Genomic DNA, 21,104 nt, shown 5'->3' with positions numbered 1-21,104 from the left:
CAGGGCCCTGTGGTTTCCTCAATGACCCTTGAGCAAACTTTCCTCCTGGACCCTGAAGTTGAGTATCCTCACTTACAAATGCTGCATTTCATGTATGTGTGGTGGGATCACCAGTACCAAAACAGAAAGCTCCACCTGCCACTGTGGGGCAGTTTCAGCATCAAATTATGAGACAAATGTTGATGAACTGAAGAGAGCTGGACAAAGCACGGCCACACAGATGAAGGGGAGGTAGCAAGGCAGAGAAAGTATGTGCAGTGGGAACACATCAAGGAGTGGAAAAAAACATTCTGAACGGTGCATATGGCATATACAGAGGAGAAATGGGTGAGACAAAGGAAAGTAATATTTAAGCTTACTAGTGGGATAAACACCAAGAACTAGTCATGGCAAGAAAAATACACTGTAGGATGAGATGAAACCTTCATTGCTTTGAGAGTTAATAAGTGAGAGGTGGCCAAACCCACACACAGGTACAAAACTACTGGCCTTGGGGAAAAGGGCAGGACATGTGTCTGATTTTTCTTGTAAATTCCAAAAATAAGTTAATGGGAATGATTATGCATTTTAACCAAACTAAGCTACAGGACAGTGCAGTAAAAATGCACGGATGCTACTAATGCTGTTTTCCAGATATTTCTTACATTCTCAGCTCTGTGATTGTCCCACATATTACTGCAGAAATAAATGGCATGGTGAGGAACTAGATACTTGATTGGAAATCTAAAATGCTCATAGATCTTTGACCTCTGTGTTCCCATAGTTCTCACCAGATTTTAAAATTTAATAGTGGTGATGACAAAACACTGTTTTTTGCGCAATCCAGAAACATTAATAAAAACTTGTAATTCCACCAGTACAGACACTGACTGTACAGAGTGTCAAAAAAAGGTATATTTTAGTGTCCTGGCATGAAGGCACAAAGTGAACTAAAAGGCAGTGACTAGATAATTAGGCTTAGTAACAACCACTGACTTCAGCATGTCTATAGCCATCTTGTTAAATAAGACAAGCCTCAGGAAGCTGGGCATGGAATATTTTTAGCAGAGTGATACAGGGCAGCCTGGCAAGATATGGAAAGGCAGGAGCTGCAAGTAGGTAGCCTGGGTTCATTTACTATTGCAGGACTTTGGCTTCACAGCAGCAAACTTCTTAGAGCTCAAAACACGAAAGTGATGTGTGATGTGATTTACCAAGAATATGCAGTGTGGAAGCCCTGGGAAGCTACATTACTCCAGTAACATCAATCTGTGGGCTGCACTGATGCACCAACATCTATCCCTCCACAGCTGGGGAGGACAGATGTGGGGCAAAGGGTGGGACACTGAGAAAGACCCTCTCCTCTTCAAATTATAATTAACACCTACCCAAAGGCTACCACAACATCCACGTGCAGCAAATTGGTGCGCCTAGTGTCATACCTACTGTATGCAAGCATCCATGTCCCAACACTTCCTGGCCGTTAAGGGCTAAAGAATAAATGGAGTGAATTCACTGCTTATTCCTAGAAGAAATCCAGGCAGACGAGAGCAGAGGCTGAGCTGCATGGACTTGCTATTGGTCCCTACTTCGTATCTTCTCTGCACAGGTAGGATATCAGTATCCAGCATGCTTCATCTCCATTGAGATTAGCCAAAAAAATTACCTTCCCCCTTGCCATGGTTGATGCCAGTGTTGCCTTGGGCAAGTTTGGCACACAACGCTTTGGAAGAGATGGGCCTGTTAGGTTCAAATGTGTGCTATACTGTGTTGAACTTGCTATCATAAAATACCAGTGACTTGAGACTGGTACTGTTGGTCTAAAAACCTCCAGAGACCTTGGTTACTTTCAATATCTGCTCTTACTGTTGCACATCTGAACGTGCTTGCAGTGTTCTCAAATAACCTGTTGTCCTATCTGAGGTCAAACAGATTTCACTGATATCTGGGGTGACCTTAAACAACACAACTCACCGTAGGATAGCTCAGTTGCCTTAGCTCAGAGAGATACCTCAAGAATTCACAAATCAACACAAAAAAGTTCTGAGGATGTCAAAGGCACCCCAGCAGTGATCATCCCACAATTCATCTCAGCTCCATTTTGCAAAAAGCACTCCAAGGGTCCTTCTACTCCCTTGTTGGGTTTAGACTGTACCATACTTGGTGTAGCATCCACTTCTAGGGTATACTTTACAAATGCAGGTGACAATATGGTTCTTGTGGAGATGAAGAAATCAAAGTATATCATCTCAATATTCCCACTGCCTTTTAGTGAAGATCATGCATCACATCAGTGCAGTTTCCCAGACATTCTCCATGGGGTGCCATTTTTCAGGGTCTGTGTTATTTCACTTTATTTGCAAATAAACTGACATTGTACATTTCCCGGCAAAGACACAGCAACTCCTCATTTTATCATGTATTTTATGCCTTCAGCTTAACTAATTAACTTTGATTACACCAAGAAAACATGAATACCATCCTTTAACTTCACCGGTGTCATGTATTTTTGTTAGGAAATAATAGCACCCCTTTATTAAAACGGGTGATGAACCCAACTCTGAATGGTTTGGATCATTTCTTCCAAGCATGCTTGGTGTTGATGCCTGCTAGGCAGAATAACAAGCCCAGGGAATGATTTCTTAGCTCCTGTGGCACTTGCAGTATTTTCGTGAGGAAAAGGAATACCTCTTTGCATAATGCATTCATTTTTGCAATAAGCTGTGAGTCCAGAAAACCTCATACTGTCCGTCAGTGGATTAAATGAGCAGCAGCAGCTGTAGCCACGTGATAGAAAAAGCCAGGCAATAAGGTTGTTTGCATTGCTGTACTACATAAACATAACTTTTGCTGGTTAACGCCCTCCTGCTGGGTGCTTCATGCTGCATCATATGCATGTCATGTTATGTTAGGCTGGACACAAACAGCAGCAAGGGAGCTGAAAAACAGCAGCACCCTCTGCATAGGGGAGGATACACCATGACTGTGCCAGCTCCTCATGACCTGATCTACTAGGGAACCCCAAGAAGAGAGTCAAAATAATTTTAACAAGCTACAGTAAAAAGAACAGCTTGGTTTAGCTTTCTGAATATTCTCAGACCTTACCTGAATACCTCATAACTGTGCTTCTATAACTTCTTACTTGCCACTCCTACGGCTCTACCAGGCTCAATAATGAGACCATGATTTTTTAAAAACCTCATGTCACAGTTTCAATGTGACTAACAGATTTAGGGTGGTGAAACAAGCATGAGGCATCTACACCCTCTCCAGAACAGGTTGCCCAGACAGGTTGTAGATGCTTCATGCCTGGAAATGTCCAAGTTCAGGCTGGATGAGGCTTTGAGCAACCCGGTCTAGTTGAAGATGTCCCTGCTCACTGCAGGGGCATTGGACAGATGAACTTTAATGGTCCTGAACTATTCTATGAATCTAGGACGCCAAAGCAAGCCACCCCAAAACAGCTTCTCTTTGACTGTATGAGTGCTGTTTCTTTGGCAGCCAAGTATAGTCAGACCGAAGGCTGCCGATAGCCACCCAGCGCAGAGCGGGTGGCCCAGGTTGGCTGTTACTCTGCAGTGATGTCCTTGTGATGCTGAACACTAAACCACATTTCCAAAAGCAACCTAAATGCTCACGGTGCAAATCGTAACAGAAAGCAAGTAAGATACAAACTTATGAGCCATATCCTCATTTTGGAAGGAAGTCTGCACCACTGACACTGGCTGGTACATTGGAAAATTTGGCCTCTTGTCTTGCTCTTTGTTCAGTAAAATTTTCAGTGACCTTGGGGGCATCATAATCTACAAACACAGTTCTAATAATTTATGTATCTTGGAGATTTCAGCCTATGAAGCTTGTATTCCTGTGGACACCACTGATAAATCCCAGTTAAGAATGACTGCTACTTCCCACAGGGCAGGCGGCATCTTAACAAACCATGAGTAATAACCCATTAACTGATGGTGCTGTTAAACTGCATGGAGCAACACATGACACCAGAATGAAGTTTCACTGCACTTCGCATTTTTTTTTGATCTAAAATTACTAATTGTCCATACCCAATAACTGCATTCCTTTTTCCTCTAATTTGAACTCATCACTTCTAGCTGATAACTAGCTGTATTAATGAGTGACAGTTGCCTTCAGTAAAGATTCAGATAATTGCCTCTCTGGTATAATATACCATGCATTCCTGCCAATAAACGTATCCTGTCATAAACGTATCTTCCCCTACCCCCCAACTCATTTGCTTTCTGCAAAGGCATTAAAATGCCTGTAGCACAGAGATCTCTGTTGTACTACAGGTTTACTCTGACACCACGCATCCCTTACCGATCATGGGAGACTCTATGAAACTCCATGAATTAGTCTGAGGGATGTAGGACTGCAAGACCCCTGCAGCTCGGCTGGCTTCATTCACCCCACCGAAGACGTAGATCTTCCCACCACAGACAGTCGCGGCAGCTGAATGGACGGCCTTTGGCAGGGGAGCGATGGTCTCCCACTGGTTGGTTATTGTATCGTACCTAGGAGAACAGCAGTTGGAATGAGCTGAGATGACACAATGCTGGGCAAGATAGACAGGCAAAGAAAGCAGGCTGGTATACAACAGAAAGGCAGCTTGACAAGCAGAAGAAAAGCAGAGGTGGAAATGTATTTTTTAACATCCTACAAATTCAAGCACTCAGTAAACAGTGTAATTAACGCTTTTTCTAACCTTTTAAAACATTGAGAAAAGCCCAGAAAAAGCTGCTTCTGTTTTCTCTATATGCCTCTCAAATCTCATTATAGGCCAAGCCAAAGAAACTCAGGACATCTTTGTTAAGATGTCTTCCACTAATTATTTCTTTTAATGAGTATACAATGAGATTATTCTTGCAAATCAGTACAGTGATATCCAATAGAGACTGCAGGCAGGCAAATGTTAATGTTCTTCAGTTGTTCAGCTTGTGGAACACATCTCACCTGCACATAATGCAACGCAATAGCTCTTTTTCCTCTGGTTAACTGGCCAGTGATGTACATTTTGCGCCAGAATGAGCTGCTTCCATTTAATTTTCATTGTGCAAATCAAACTACTGTGCTTCATTGCAGGATGCTGCAAACATTAATGCTGGAATAAGATTTCACCATTGCATCCATATTTGACATAAAGCAAACAGAAAAGAGTAGGCATGAAAGTGCTAAATTAGTTTTAAGGTCATCAGTATCTGATTTAATTAAGCCATTGACCATAAGGGATGTGCAGTTAATAATCCACGGATGAAGATTCATTTTAGACAATGTCACAAGCACAGACGTCAATTTTTTTTCTTTAAAGATAATGTGGCAGGGATCCAAATAGCTGCTCTAAAATGAGTCTGGGAGACAGCACAAAATAACATGATTTTTAGGCTTCTATATTTCCATGTAATGGCACATTCAGTCAAATAGGAGTTTCCTGCATAGTGATTATTCAGAATTGTTGACTGCAAGAACAGAAGCCCTCGTCACCCATTCAGGCTTTTTGATCTTAATATTAGTGATATGCAATATGCAAACATGAAATGAATCCATGGCCATGAACCCAGCTGTAAAAAATGATTTAGCAACAAGGGATTTTTCCCTTTATAACACGTCCTTCAAGTTTTCACTGCCCAAACCTGGGGACAATATAAATGGTGGAAACAGCACAAGAATAATGTTCTTAATGAAGACACATTAATGAGTTTCCAAGTAATAGAACTGAAAGTAATTAACACACTCATAAAACTGAGGCAAAAGCAAGAGGGAGGCAAACTTTAACTGAAAAAAAATAAAATTAGGCAAGTCCCTTCTAATGAGCATGGAGAACTGCCTTGTACAATGCTCTGAATTAGTTACCTAGAAATTAAATTCATCTACAACAACTGATCAAAGGGGAGAAATATAACAAGATTAAACAACACGGTGCTGGGAGCAATCAACACGACACACCTATATTGGGCTGATTCTTAACACTTAGTACCAAACCTGAGCCTGCAGATGCATTCTGAATGCACAAGCGCCTCCTCCAAGGAAGGCAGCATATGCTGCATCTCCTGCATTTGCCCACAGCACTTAGGGCAGCACTTGGTCTATACTAGCAGATATGCAAAAATCTTGCATAATACAGTTTTGTACACTGCTTTTGGGTCACATTTTGCTAACTCATCTACAGCAATAATTTGGGGCTTGATTATTTAATTCTTGATGTCTTATTAAAAGCTGGTTAAGAAATTGGTTATAACTGGTTAGAAAAGGGAAAGCAATAATGCTGAGAACTGACCTAATGTTCCTTTCTAGCACCTTGGCTTCTAAGATACAAATTGTCACTCAATATGTATTGTCTCACACCATCCCATCTGACTTAGCACCAGGAACATTTGTGGACAGTTGAAGTGGCTCAAGATGGACGGTGAGTGGCTACGCTGCCTTCCCTGGCACTGGCAGAAGTACCTGGCAGACCACAGTTCCCAAAACAGATGTGCTCCTCCCAGTGACTTTCTGATCATTCCAATACATTTTTGGAAAGGAGGGGTCACATCCTTCACATATCCTGCAAGCTGGTGTGGCTGAGGACCAATGTCTATAGGAACACTGGAGAAAGCGTCCAATTACAGAAACAATCATCCTTTTTCTGGATGAATATCACTATTGGGACCTCAGGTCCCCCAGACCCTGTTTTTTCACCCACTTTCATTGTTCTCCAGTTATGCTTTATGATGACAGAACTGATCTTTCTTTCTCCCACCCTGCATCTGTCACTGGGAAACCATGAATGGCCAGTTTCACTTCATCTGCTGAAAGCCAAAGGCTGCAAATCTACTGGATATAGGTGCAAGTGGAGCTTAAAAAAAACCCACTCTTGTCTTGAGGGTCATTTGGTTTAAAAAATCAATGAACCATAAAGTAGGTGGAAGCAAGTCTCTGTCCACCTAACACAGACATCTAATGTGGGTTTTACATGGGCTGTACAGTGGAGCAACCCTCTTACAAGCCTAACTTACCCCTGGGGCTGAAGAAAAGATGATGATGCCTTCAAGGCTTCCTGATATGTGTCCATCAAGTCCCTCCATCCCTCTGGGAAATTTATTCCTCTGGTTCATTCCCTCACTGCAATACTGTAGACCTGATTTCTAGTCTCTGTTTTGCTTCAGCTCCCACCCATGAGAAAGTAAGTAGTTTTTTTTCCTGTTGGGATTATAAAGATGTCTGCTACCAAATCTCTCTCTTTCACGTATGGACTTGCAGAAAATAATAGTCACCTCTTCACCTTGTACGTGATAAACTAAGTAGTCTAAGCTCCTTAAGTCTCTGCAAGGCAGGTTTCCATCATTTTGTTCTATTGCAAGTCAGCTCCTAATATGTTCACACAAGGATTTGCACCAGATTAACGAAATTGGTTTAAAAATGAATAAAGTTGAATCTTCGTAACCTTCCAGGACAGGAAATAATGACACCTGCTTTACCTCTCTGCCCCAGGGCCTTTCCATGTGTTGTATCATCTCTGGTGTTGCTGTCACTCCACTGCCACTAGTGCTACTGGGGCTCCTCAGCTGCCTGTAACGCTGGCTCTGCTCAGGGGCCAGCGGGGAGAGAACTGATTTAAAGAATAATCACATTGATCTCTTTCCATTAGGCAAGCTTTGCATTTGATTCCCCTGTTTGAAGCTGTAGGTGGAGACTTAATGGGAGCTGGCTTCATGCCAAGCAAAGGTTTTCCTTCCCTCTCCTCCACTGCTCCCTCTAGTCCTGGTGTTTCCATGCTTGTCTTGGCTATGGGCCTACCAAGCCCATCCAATCTCCTGAACTTGAAACTTCAAGGGCATCGCCTTTCTCATGACTGACTCCTGGTTTTGCAGTCCTTGTACGCTACAGACTCACGTGTGGTTTTACACACATCCCCTCGCATACCTTCCTCTGCCTTCAGAGCAGTCCCTGCAACCCTGCTGTCTATGGCCCTGCCAGGCTGCAGACATCAGACTTTCCATGCATGCAGGACATGTGTCCCCGGTCTGTTGCTTCATGTGCACCAAGAACCGCCGTCTCACCTGACCCTTGTGCAGTCACTATCCCCTGGTTTATGTGTTATTTATGTACTCATGGTATGACAAATCATCCGATTCAGCAGAGAATACAGCCGAGGACTGAAAAGAGCACATGCAGAAATTACCTTGCTGGCTTCCACAATTCTCCACTCTTAGGATTCCATCAGTAGGCCTGATCTTCCTACTGCTTTACTCATCTCATTCAATGCCTCCCTTCTTGCTCTTTCCGTACCACCTCAGTATTAACAGCAGAAAACCATTCATTTCAAGCTGTGCCATTTGCTTCTCTGCCTTCTTCATTTTTAATCTCTTCAGTACCTGAAAACACTATTTTTTTCTCTCCTCAGTCTCTTAATTTTTCTCCTTCTAGGTTAAACAGCTATATGAGTATCTTCATTTATTCACATTATAAAATCCTTACACCACAGTTAGTTGCTTACAGACATGCACCCTCCAGTTTCTTATACATTATTTAAATCTATTTGTAGGAAAGCCGTTATTTAAAATAAAGCTGTACAGTGTCATACTGATCTGCTCACCAGATAATTCACATGTTGTTTAAAATCACATTAATGGATTGCTGTTTTTTGCCTTTTTTGTTTTCTTCTTGAATGTTCTGAGGGGCTTAAGAAATTAGGCTTGGAAAAAGCTATTTAATTAATTTTCTTAAGACATCATAAAGATATAGAATCATATAGTTTGGAAAAGATCTTTAAGATCATCAAGTCCAACCACTAAACCATGTCGCCAAGTACCACACAGAATCATAGAATAGTTAGGGTTGGAAAGGACCTTAAGATCACCTAGTTCCAACCCCCCTGCCATGGGCAGGGACACCTCACACTAAACCATGTCACCCAAGGCTCTGTCCAACCTGGCCTTGAACATTGCCAGGGATGGAGCATTCACAGCTTTCCTGGGCAACCCATTCCAGTGCCTTACCACCCTTACAGTAAAGAACTTCCTCCTTATATCCAGTCTAAACTTTCCCTGTTGAACTTTGAACGCATTAACCCTTGTACTATCTTTACAGTCCCTAATGAAGAGTCCCTCCCCAGCATCCCTATAGGCCCCCCTCAGATACTGGAAGGCTGCTAGGAGGTCTCCATGCAGCCTTCTCCAGGCTGAACAGCCCCTACTTCCTCAGCCTGTCTTCATACGGGAGGTGCTCCAGTCCCCTGATCATCCTCATGCCCCTCCTCTGGACTTGTTCCAACAGTTCCATGTCCTTTTTATGTTGAGGACACCAGAACTGCACACAATACTCCAGGGGAGGTCTCATGAGAGCAGAGTAGAGGGGCACGTTCCTTTTGATGCAGCCCAGGATACGGTTGGCTTTCTGGGCTGCAAGTGCACACTGAAGCTGGCTCATGCTCATTTTCTCATCAACCAACACCCCCAAGTCCTTCTCTGCAGGGCTGCTCTGAATCTCTTCTCTGCCCAACCTGTAGCTGTGCCTGGCATTGCTCCGACCCAGGTGTAGGACCTTGCACTTGGCATGGTTAAACTTCATGAGGTTGGCATCAGCCCACCTCACAAGTGTGTCAAGGTCCCTCTGGATGGCATTCCTTCCCTCCAGCGTATCAACTGAACCACACAGCTTGGTGTCATCGGCAAACCTGAAGAGGGCGCACTCAATCCCACTGTCCGTGTCAGCGACAAAGACGTTGAACAAGACCGGTCCCAACACAGATCCCTGAGGGACACCACTCGTTACTGGTCTCCAGCTGGACATCGAGCCATTGACCACAACTCTTTGTGTGCGGCCATCCGGCCAGTTCTTTATCCACCAAGTGGTCCATCCATCAAATGGATGTCTCTTCAATTTAGAGACAAGGATGTCGTGTGGGACAGTGTTGAACGCTTTGCACAAGTCCAGGTAGATGACATCAACTGCTCTACCCCTGTAGCCCCATCATAGAAGGTCACCACATTGGTCAGGCAGGATTTCCCCTTAGTGAAGCCATGCTGGCTGTCACCAAGCACCTTGTTGTTTTTCATGTGCCTTAGCATGCCTTCCAGGAGAATCTGCTCCAAGATTTGCCAGGCACAGAGGTGAGACTGACTGGTCTGTAATTTCCCGTGTCATCCATTTTCCCCTTCTTGAAAATGGGGGTTATATTTCCCTTTTTCCAGTCATTGGGAACTTCACCTGACTGCCATGATTTTTCAAATATGATGGACAGTGGCTCAGCAACTTCTTTCGCCAGCTCCTTCAGTACCTGCAGATGGATTTCATCAGGTCCCATGGACTTGTGTACGTTCCGGTTCTTAAGATGGTCTTGAACCAGATCCTCTCCTACAGTGGGTCCAAGGTCTTTATTCTCACAGTCCCTGTGTCTGCCTTCCAAGACTTGGGTGGTGTCATCAGAGCATTCTACACCTCTTTTAAACACCTCCAGGGATATGACTCAAACACTTCCCTGGGCAGCCAGTTCCAATATTTGACAACTCTTTCAGTGAAGAATTTTTTCCTAATATCCAATCAAAACCTCCCCTGAAGCAACCTGAAACCATTTTCTCTTGTCCTATCACTTGTTACTTGGGAGAAGAGACCAACCCCCACTACACTACAACCTCCATTCAGGTAGTCGGAGAGTGATAAGGTCTTCTCTGAGCCTCCTTTTCTCCAGGCTAAACAACCCCAGTTCCCTCAGCTGCTCCCTATAAGACTTGAGCTCCAGGCCCTTCATGAGCTTCATTGTCCTTTGGACCCACTCCAGCACTTCAATGTCTTTCTTGTAGTGAGTGTCCAGAACTGAACACAATATTCAGCCTCACCAGTGTCCAGTACAGGGGGATGATCACTGCCCTGGCTCTGCTGGCCACACTATTTCTGATACAGGCCAGGATGCCAACTGGCCTTCTTGGATGCCTGGGCACATGCTGGCTCATGTTCAGCTGGCTGTCAACAAACATACCCAGGTCCTTTTCCACCAGGCAGCTTTTTCCCCTGAGCACCACTCTGCCCCAAGCCTGTAGCGTTGCATGGGGTTGTTGTGACCCAGGTGCAGGACGTGGCACTGAGCCTTATAGAACCTCATACAACTGGCCTCGGACCACCGATCCAGATCACCCTGTAAAGCCTTCCTACCTCAAACATATTAATCAGAATATACCCTTCAAGATAATAAACAGAACTAGCCCCAGTACCAAGCCCTGGGGAACACCACTTGAGACTGTCCTCCAATGGGATTTAACTCCACACTCTACCATTCTTTGGGCCCAGCTGTCCACCCAGTTTTTTTTTACCCAACAAAGAGTGCACCCATCCAACCCATGAGCAGCCAGTTTCTCTAGGACATTGCTGTGGGAAACAGTGTCAAAAGCTTTACTAAAGTCTAGGGAGACAACACCCACAGTCTTTCCCTCAGCCAGTAACCTGCCACCTTGTCACAGAAGAAGATCAGGTTAGTCAAGCAGGACCTGCCTTCGCAGAGACACGCTGACTGGTCCAGATCACTTGGTTGTCCTGAACGTGTCGCGTGATGGCACTCAAGATGATCTGCTCCATAACCTTCCCTGGCACTGATGCCAGGCTGGCAGGTCTGTAGTTCCCCAGACCCTCCTTCTGGCCCTTCTTTTAGGTGAATGACCCATTTCCTAATCTCCAGTCAACTGGGACCTCCCTGGTTAGCCAGGACTGCTGATAAATGATGGGAAGTGGCTCGGTGATCAGCAGACCCAGTAATCTTGGGGGGATCCCATCTGGTTGCACAGCCGTGTGTGTCTAAGTGGGTAGCAGGTCACTGACCATTTACCCTTGGACTATGGGGACTTTTTTGCTCCCCATCCTGACTTATAGATCAGGGGCTGGGTATCCTGAGAATGACTGGTCTTACTAGTAAAGACTGAGGCAAAGAAGGCAGTAAATACCTCAGCCTTTTCCTCAGCCTTTGCCACTGTGTATCCTCCCACATCCAACAAAGAATAGAGGTTCTCCTTAGCCCTCCTTTTGTTGCTAATGTATTTACAGAAACATTTGTTTATTGTTTTTTTTACAGCAGTAGCCAGGTTAAGTTCTAATTGGGCTTTGGCCCTTCTAATTTGCTCCCTGCATAACCTCACAGCATCCTTGTAGACCTTCTGAGTTACCTGCACCTAGGGACAGAAGTCCCTAACATACAGGGCTACCCCAATGCCTTGCCTTCCTTGCCTATCCCTTCTGAAGAGTTTATAGCCATCTGTTTCAGCAATCTAGCTGAGTTATCCCACCATGTTTCAGTGATGGAACTATGTTGTTAGTTTTCCTGCTGCACAATGGCTTCCAGCTCTTCCTGTTACTCATGCTGTACGCTCCTGTAGATGCACTCCAGTTGGGCTATTGATTCCACCACCTTTTCCTGGGGAGAAGCCGTAATTCCTGTGTGACCACACCTCAGTAAAACAGCAGGTTCTGAAGCGGTTTCTAAAGCTTACAAAGCTTATTTGTTACACTGAATATTTAGACAGTCATCCAGGTACAGACTGCCAGCCAAAGTAATCTTCCAATTTTAGACAACCCTATTGTAGAAGTGCTGTCAGGTCAAGGGGATTCATCTTCCCTGTCCTTCAAACAGATAATAACCACAAAGCACCCACATTTCCACACTTTTAGTCACATACATTGTCTTGTCAGCATACGCAGTCTTCTCAGCTCTCAAATTGCATATATTACAGGGCCCATCCATTATCTAAAAACCTAGTTCGTGGATCCACTTCATTTCGCTGCCTCCCAACTCAACTCATATTTCAGAAAAAGACAGAAAGTGTAATACCCTCTCGCCTAACACCTAATGACTTGCTCCCTGTCACACAGAAACTTGCCAGAGGGGCTTGATGGAGAACTGCAGCCATGCTGTTATTTCCCTAAACACTCATTCCAAAAACATAACTCTCCCTGAACATATACCCATGTATAGCAACAAAAATGGACATATAACTCAGCCCCTCTGGCACATGCATATTGTTTTAAGATGAGTAATGAATGACTCCTACTCATCTGTTTGTGACTGATAGTCCTGTAATATTATCCATTGAGCCAGAATTTTTACTGCCTCTTTACAGACAAATGGCAGAGAAAAGGTAAAAAATCTCGGCCCTATTGAAGCTGATGGGTAAACACCCACTGATTTAAGTGGCATCAGAATTTCTGGTTGAGGCTGCACCTTTCAGCATCAATGACACAACCAGAAGCACAGAGACAGGAGCTCAGGAGCTGATGCCATAAATCATTAGGAGTCCAGTGGCCCCTCCTTGCTTTAATGCTTTCTAATGGTGCAGAAGATGAATTAGGTGGCAGCATGTATAGCTAAGATGGTCTGACATTTGTTTTTAAAAAACGGAATAGAGTAAAAACATCTTTGTGAGAGTTTAACCATTTAGGATGAAATATTAAAAGAATTCCAGAAAAAAAACAGGTGGAAAACAAGAAGGAAACTGGGAGAAAATGTTATTTTCTCTGTCTTCAAAGACCCACTGTGGTGAAACACCCTGTAGGCTCCTTGCTCTGGGGCTGCTAACTGAGGTGAGGTCAGGATAAGTTGCTTTGGACTGGAGACATGCCCTCCACCATGCCAGTGAATATGCATCAAAATCTGGCCAAAACTGGCCATGGACACACTTGAGCTAACTGAGCAAGCAGAAAGCAAAATGTGGTTGGGAAAGACAAGCTGCATGTGGACAATGAAAAGTGGTAGGTGGCCCAGTGGGTGAGGGTGACCAGTGCCTTGCCCTTCACACTGGTGGCACAGCCCAGGACCACACTGTGTATTAGGCCTGGATAAGCCCCCATACCTCCATCTGGATGGACAGCAGGGCTATCATGTCAGATGCCACCTTTGAGGTGAAAAACGAACCGAAACCCAAGAGTGTGCGACCCTGAAATCCAACACTGAGGGGAACAACGTTAACCTCAAAAGTAAATGTAATTTTTGGCATCATGTGATTTGGAGCATATGATCATGTCACAATATTTTAATATATTGTTTTTGTAAGATCTGCTGGAATGACAGAGAGGTGTCCCCCTCCTAAGAGGTGGTATCTCAGTGTCCCATTGAAAGCAAAACAATACTTGAAGAGCAATGTGCAGCCCACACAGAAATATGGTGGGAGAACCTCAGTTGCCTGTAGCTCTTGAGGTTAGGAGAGGAAGTAAGAGTCAAGAAGTGGGCATTAACTGAGCATAAAACAGCAGACAACTGAGTAATTAAAGTGACTTTAGTTTGTATTTTCATGTGTTTTTTTTAGAGTTGCCATCCAAATTCAGGAAGAGTTACTGCTTGCAAAAAGGGGCACAGTGCTTAAAATTCCTGATCTTGTACAAACTAGCTGCCTCATCCAAATGGCAAATGCTTTTGTCTTAAAAGGCCTAACTTTGCTCAGCACAGCTACAAGGTCAGGTTTTTCTCACCTTCGTTTCTAATAGCAGATCCTGAAATTCCCTTTCCAAACCACACAGTTTCAACCATGTCATGCTTTGCTTCTGTCATCCCCCTCTTTAATTTCTTGGCATAACCCAAAGGAGGCCATGTTGCACTTTTTCCATGGCTTTGTCTCACAACTCACTTTATAGACAATAGCAGATTAATTATAACCACGGGTTTAGCAAATCCCCATGACAAGACATCCTTATTGTGGTTGCGACAGCATGCACTGAAATGATAGGGAGGAAATCTGCTCCTTTCCCACATCCAAGTCTCTCGGTGGGCTCGTTACAATTGCAAACCAGCACGGCTGCTCTCCCTGAGCTGAGGGCCTGCGTGTGACTTTGCAGGCTGCAAAGTCATTTGTGGCAAGGGCTTGGGTGACTGAGATGAGAAGGAAGGAGAGGAGGTGACTTTGCTTGATTTGGAGTTCATTCAAGTGATTGACATTTGGGATGCTTTGTTAAAGAGAGGCCACGAGAATCAGAGCAGGAACAGAAATGAGACCCTTGCACCCACAGCACTATTTCGATGTTCATCTTTATCGAGAGATGGGCTGAAACACTGGGCTCTCTCCTTCCTATGTTCACAAAACCACTTCTGCTAGTTAAAAATTTACTGACTTAAATTACAGGACAAACACCCTCAGAAATCGTACATAAATCTGCATAAAACATGATTTCTTTCAAAGCAAGTCCTGAGGGCACTGTCCTCTTACGCTCAAGGTTAAGGAGGGAGGCAATGCTCACACACTGCATTCACTGCCATGATTTATCATTCATTCTTCGCTGTCTGCATTTCCCTGACTTGTTGAGAGCATTGTCACCAGCGTCAGTTGTTCAGTCTGTGCTTGGGGTGGGAAGGAAGGCTGCCTACAGACCTTGTCCCACGGCACACGTCTTTTCCAGGGGCTATTTGTCACACCTGTGTCTCCTAGGTCAAATAGTGACAAATTTGTGAAGACAGAGGAACACAAAACTAGAGCCATATGTGAATGGTGGCCACTCAGCACCAGATAAGATCTCCCTGGATGTACATACAGACAACTGGTCTGTTCCATGCACTGAACTAGGCAGAAATCCTCCAGGGAAAGAGAAGTCATCATATGATTAAAGATGGTGCCAAAAAGTAGATCAGCAGAAGAAAGCTTTATTTTTGGCATTTCCTGATTTCCTGTGTGTTTGACTTTGAAACATTAATAAACTTTTAATACAGGTTTTGGCATTCAGTATTTGCCCTATTTGCCTAAATATAAAAAACAACCAACCCCTGCACAAATGGAACACAAATGTTGCAGCGCCAAAATCCCAAAATAATAGATGGAAAGCACCTTTAATCCTCACCTTTTGAAAAATGTTCTTTTTTTTTTAATAAAAATCTTTCTTAGGCCTATCCCTTTCTCGCTTGGCCTGCTTCGAAATGGTGCTGAAGTACCAAAATTCAGCAGTTAAAACTGAGAAAGAGGGAAAAATAAATCCCTCATATTTTTGGTTGCCAGATTCACGAAGGAAAAACATTTCACAAAAATGTATCATTTGAAATACAAAATACATTTGCATACAAAGATGTATGCACTTTGAAGTGTTTGGGTAGGGCTAGGGCTGTATTGGTCATTTTGGAATGGAATCTTCTCACAGACCATGTTTCAAGGCAGTTTCTATTTTTTACTGAAAACATTGGTACGTACATAAAATTTGTGGTTTTACTGAATGTTACAGTTGACACGAAATTAGTTGGTTTTGGAATTCTACCCTGTGAAATATTTTTTTTTATGCTTTTGTTCTTTCCTTGTTTTTTAAGTTCCATGTGAGAAAAGCACAATTCTTATATCTGGAGTCTTTTTGAAAAGAGTAATTTCCATTCTCTCCCATCTCCAGTCAGCTCCTCCCTCTCAGCCAAGAATTCAAAACTGCTTCCATAGCCGTTGTTCTACTTGGAGCTTGGCAGGTCCCAGCTCCAGGCCAAGACCACCAAAGGCAGGATCTTCCTTCTAGCCAGGTCAGTCAGGGCTGAGGTCCTCTACCAGGAGAGCATGCGAGATAAACTTACTTTGCTGTTGCTTTTTGGGGGTTTAAAAAAAAAAAAACACAACAAAAAGGATTATTGTGGTTGTAAAGACTTTCATCAGGACTAAATTCAAAGGAAGTTTATTAGTTCACTGTATAATCTGTGTAAAGTGGCCAAAGAAGCTTAATTCCTCTCTTTGCTCCCCCAGGCAAACCGGCGAAACAAACTGGCAGCTTTCACCTTTGGTTTTGAAACAATGCTTTCCACTGAAGCTTTAAAAATAAGCTTTAAAAAGAAATCTAATCCTACATAGTTTCCTCCTTTCTTAGCTGTTAGAAAAGCTTATTTTAACACATACAGCCTATTTGACGTGTCCTTTAAAAGGGTACTGTTCCTTTAGCATAGCATGAAGAAAAAGCTCCAGCAAGCAGCATGCTTTTGTGTTTTCTTTTTTTACCTTTCCACATGGTCAACGTTGCCTGCCACACCGACCCCTCCAATGGTATAAATTTTCCCATCGTACACCAGACTGTTATGTCGACACCTTGGGACTGTCATGCGGGACACGAGGTTCCAGTTATCGAGCAAGGACATGTAACACCAGACATCAGCGAGCGTGACACCCGACTCCATGCCGCCTGGCACCGATGTGCGGGTGAGGGAAAGAAAAGGGGAGAATTATGTGAGATCCTGGAATGGCAGCAGCTTTGCACACAGCAATCAAAGCCAGTCACAAAGTAAAAAATCTTCAAATGACATTTGACTAATTAAAATAAATCACCCTCAATGGTGAGCATCTGTTCCGATGATGCATATCTGTGTCATTTATTCATGTGCCCCAAAGGCTGGGTTTAGTTGTGTTTTTTTTTAATAAGATGACATGAAGAAATCAAGATGTCAGACTGAGAGGGACATGTGCATAAGGGGATAGACCCTTTTCAGTGTTCATAAGTAACTTCCAGTCTATTCAATTACTGCAACACTTGCAGGAAGGTGCTCAGGAGGCACAGCCTATCTTGGCTTGCGAGACATGGGCCAGTCTGAAATCTAAAATACTTAATACAGTGATAGATTGAAGGCACACATATATGGGCAGAATAAAGTCAGTGCTTGCACTGCAGGCTTAATGTCTAATTTTCAGAGACAATTTTTTAATTTAGTTTCATTAAGTGATAAAGGAAAGAATCAGATGTACCATTCTGGTGAAATAGTTCAGGATGCTCCAGTGAAATACTCATATTGGTCATTTTTAACTTCTGATTGAAGCTTCCAAGGTAACCACTTAGTGGGTGTCTTACTATTCCCATTTTGAAGCACAAAGAGGTGAAATGATTCATTTCAGACCACACTAGGAGTCAGTGGTCAAGCCAGGAAAAGAAACTACACTCAGTTTGTGGTTTAATGAGAAAACCAGGCTTCCTCACTCTCCAAACCTATGATATGCAGTGTGGGAACCAGTACTTGGAGCTGGCAGGGGTTCATTCCCATTTCTGTTGGTTCCCCTTCCCTTTTTCCGGTATCTTGTAAATTTGAGCACAGCAAAGTAGCAACCGACACTCAGCCATGCGGGACTTCCAGCTCTCCTACTGTAGCCAGCAAGTACGATCAGGTTGCTCATCCAGATTCAGGGGAAAGAGCTAAAATAAGCTTTGAATTTAAGATTCAACAGCTTTTTTAGCAGGTATGGCACAGCCTAAAATGGCTCTACATATTGAAAAGTACCTCAGCTAAGAATAACTAAACCTCTTACAAAAGCTTCCATAGAAGGCTTTCACTCAAGTGGCAAAACAAGCACGGGCAAAAAACCCCATCAAGAAATAAGTCCCAATACATCCTTAGGGCCTCTATGTAGTATTGATGGAATTTAACACCACAGGAAGCAATTTACTGAAGAAAATGCAGTGAGGGAACTCGGCAAGGGAAAGACAACAGCTGTAACTGGTACTGCCTCCTGCATCTGTGCTCCCAACTACATCCTTGGATCACATACATCTGCACCTCCCTGCCCAGCTTCCTCTTTTATCATCAGACCATGATGCTACGGGCACAGCATAGACAGCTACTTGGGGAGTTCAAGCCTTTTATGAAGTATGGTTTCAGTTTCATGGAAACTAAGAAGATTACAGGGCTAGTGACTACTGTCAAAAGAGAGGTCTCAACAACAAGTGCAAAATGTGAATGCTTCTTTAAGCAAATACTGTTAAGTGTAGGTCATGTTCAGCAGTTCAGCCTGTCTGTCTCAAATTCCATAACCCACCATTTAGACTCAACTACAGACAGTATTTTAAATTGTGTTTCTATGGCAGTGAAACCTCTTTCCATGCCTGATGGTTGTCAGACCTATTTTCTTCATGTTGCAACTGCAAAATATTGCTGTTGACTGCTTTGAGACAACATTAATGTCATAGTGGAATGGAAAATGATAAAAGCAGGGAAATTCTTCTCTTCCAACCTCCCTTCCACTTGTTTTCCTCCCCAACACCTCCCAGCCCCATGAGCAGCTGGGTGCAACTCTGGCGTGTCCTTCTTTGTCTGTGCTGCTTATGTTATAAGGAGGGAACTTTTTTCCCAGCCTAGTAAATTTGGGGATGAAGGGACTGAGAGCAGTCCTGCAGAGAAGGACTGGGGGATACTTGTGGATTGGAAATGAGCTGGCAATGTGCATTTGCAACCCAGAAAGCCAGCTCTGCCCTGGGCTGCATTAAAAGGAGCATGGCCAGCAGGTTAAGGGAGGTGATTCTAAACCTCTACTCTGCTCTTGTGAGACCCCAGCTGGAGTGCTGCATCAATCTCTGGGATCCCAACATAAGGACAGGGAGCTGTTGGTGGAAGTCCAGAGGAGGCCACAGAGATGCTCAGAGGGCTGCAGCACCTCTGCTATGGTGTCAGGCTGAGAGAGTTGGGCTTGTTCAGCCTGGAGAAGAGTACGTTCCAGGGAAACCTTACTGTGGCCTGTCAGTACGTAAAGTGGGCCTATAAGGCCTGTAATGAAAGGACCAGAGATAACAGTTTTAAACTGAAAGAGGGCAGATTTAGATTGGACATAAGGAAGAAATTTATTACAATGAGGGTGCTGAGGCACTGGCACAGGTTGCCCAGAGAAGCTGTGGCTGCTCCATCTCTGGCAGTGTTCAAGGCCAGGCTGGACGGGACAGGCCTTGGAGCAACCTGGTCTAGTGGAAGGTGTCCCTGCCTATGGCACGGGGTTGGAACGGGATGAGTTTTAAGGTCCCTTCCAAACCAAACCATTCTATGATTAAGTTTCTATGAAATCTGCTTCTTACCTGAGAGATAGATGTTGTCCCCAGCACTGACCACACTGAAAAACTCTCGATCGTAGAAGGGCAGGCTGGCCAACGGGTACCACTTGTTGTTTTGAGGATTTAAGCAAGTGACCGCTGTTAAAGCACGCTGATTCATGCCAATCATCTGACGACCCCCAACTAAGACTATTACCTCAGCTACACCTAGGATTCAAGTAAGAAAGAAAATAAAACAAAGTGTCATCTCTCAGGGAGGCAGGAGTTTATAAAAAACACTTGTCAGTCAGGGTAATTTTAATGTTTTGTATATAAGTCTGTATTAGACCATGCAATGAAATAAAGAAGGGTGAGAGAAAAGGGAGTGTGTGTGTGTGGCATAGCAAGTCTAATTCTCTGGACAAAACTTCTGCAATCCACATCTCAGAGTTTTTATTCCCACATCACAGCCAGAGCTTAGTCAAATCTCATCTGAGTGTTACTCCAGATTCATCCCCACGGTGATGGCCACAGTTTAACTCTGGGACATTTTGTGGCTCCAACCCAACAGTGCAGTTCTGTGGCTAGTTTGGATTTAACATGTAGCAGAAGTGTTAAAAATCGTTCTGCAGTGATTGTAAAGCCCCAGTGCAATTTGTTGCCAGGAGAGGTAGGCTCAGAAGCAGGACCACGGGGCCAGGAGCTGGAAGGAATCACCATTTTGGGAGCTGTGCTCATGGCTGTCCCCATTGCTGTGGTACGTTACGGTGCCCAGCCTAGAAACACGTGTGCACAGGCCAGGGGGGGTCAGAAGCATGGAAGTGAGATTGTCAGCAAGAGACATGAGGAGCTGCAGCAGAAAGAAATGCGTCTGCAGAGTAATGGATAGTCGTCATTCTTCATTAGTGTTTCCACAAAATATATGTGTGTCATTCAAGCAAGGTTACTCTCTTAAAAGTTATTAAGTTAAAGTGCTGTACAGTTTTAAATATTTCTCAGTAACAAGAGATCATTATTTTTGAGCCACACCAGAAAATCTAATCACCTGTGCAAGACATAACTTGATTATAATCAATGACCTCGAGAAGGCATGTGACATGCTGCAGTGAGTCAACAAAGGGTGTTCAGAGATCCTTTGTGCCTACATGAATGCCGCTGATATGCAAAATAACATGATTCTATATAATTACTCTGACCTAAAAAACTATAATCACCCCCTCTTACCCCAAGAGAATCACTTTTCCCTCATCAAGCTTCTGGAAAGGGATCGTATTACACCTTCAATTTTATATACATAAAATAAGCACTTTTCAAAATCCCGTCAAACATCACACCATTAGTCATTGTCTTCAGTGAAAGACTTTTTAGGGTAGATTGTTATTGAAAGTCCTCTACACTTCATCCTTCTGAAAGGTGCCTTGATG

General features: G+C 43.7%; 1 protein-coding gene across 4 annotated transcripts in view; it reads right to left on the bottom strand.

The window, feature by feature from the left end:
• Positions 1-21,104, bottom strand: part of KLHL29 (kelch like family member 29) — a 404,582-nt gene that overhangs the window by 18,006 nt on the left and 365,472 nt on the right. For all 4 annotated transcript variants that reach the window (XM_062638410.1, XM_062638407.1, XM_062638409.1 and 1 more), the window contains 3 exons: positions 19,726-19,908; positions 16,899-17,079; positions 4,315-4,508 (listed from right to left, as the gene is read on the bottom strand). In XM_062638410.1, coding sequence (XP_062494394.1) covers positions 4,315-4,508; positions 16,899-17,079; positions 19,726-19,908 — 558 coding nt within the window. The remainder of the gene's footprint in view (positions 1-4,314; positions 4,509-16,898; positions 17,080-19,725; positions 19,909-21,104) is intronic.

Source organism: Pezoporus occidentalis, unplaced genomic scaffold, assembly GCF_034315485.1.
Source record: "Pezoporus occidentalis ecotype Australia unplaced genomic scaffold, CSIRO_AGI_Poc_V1 ctg57, whole genome shotgun sequence".
Lineage (NCBI taxonomy): Eukaryota > Metazoa > Chordata > Aves > Psittaciformes > Psittacidae > Pezoporus > Pezoporus occidentalis.
The sequence above is the reverse complement of the archived record's forward strand: the minus strand, read 5'-3'. Positions and strand labels throughout refer to the sequence as shown.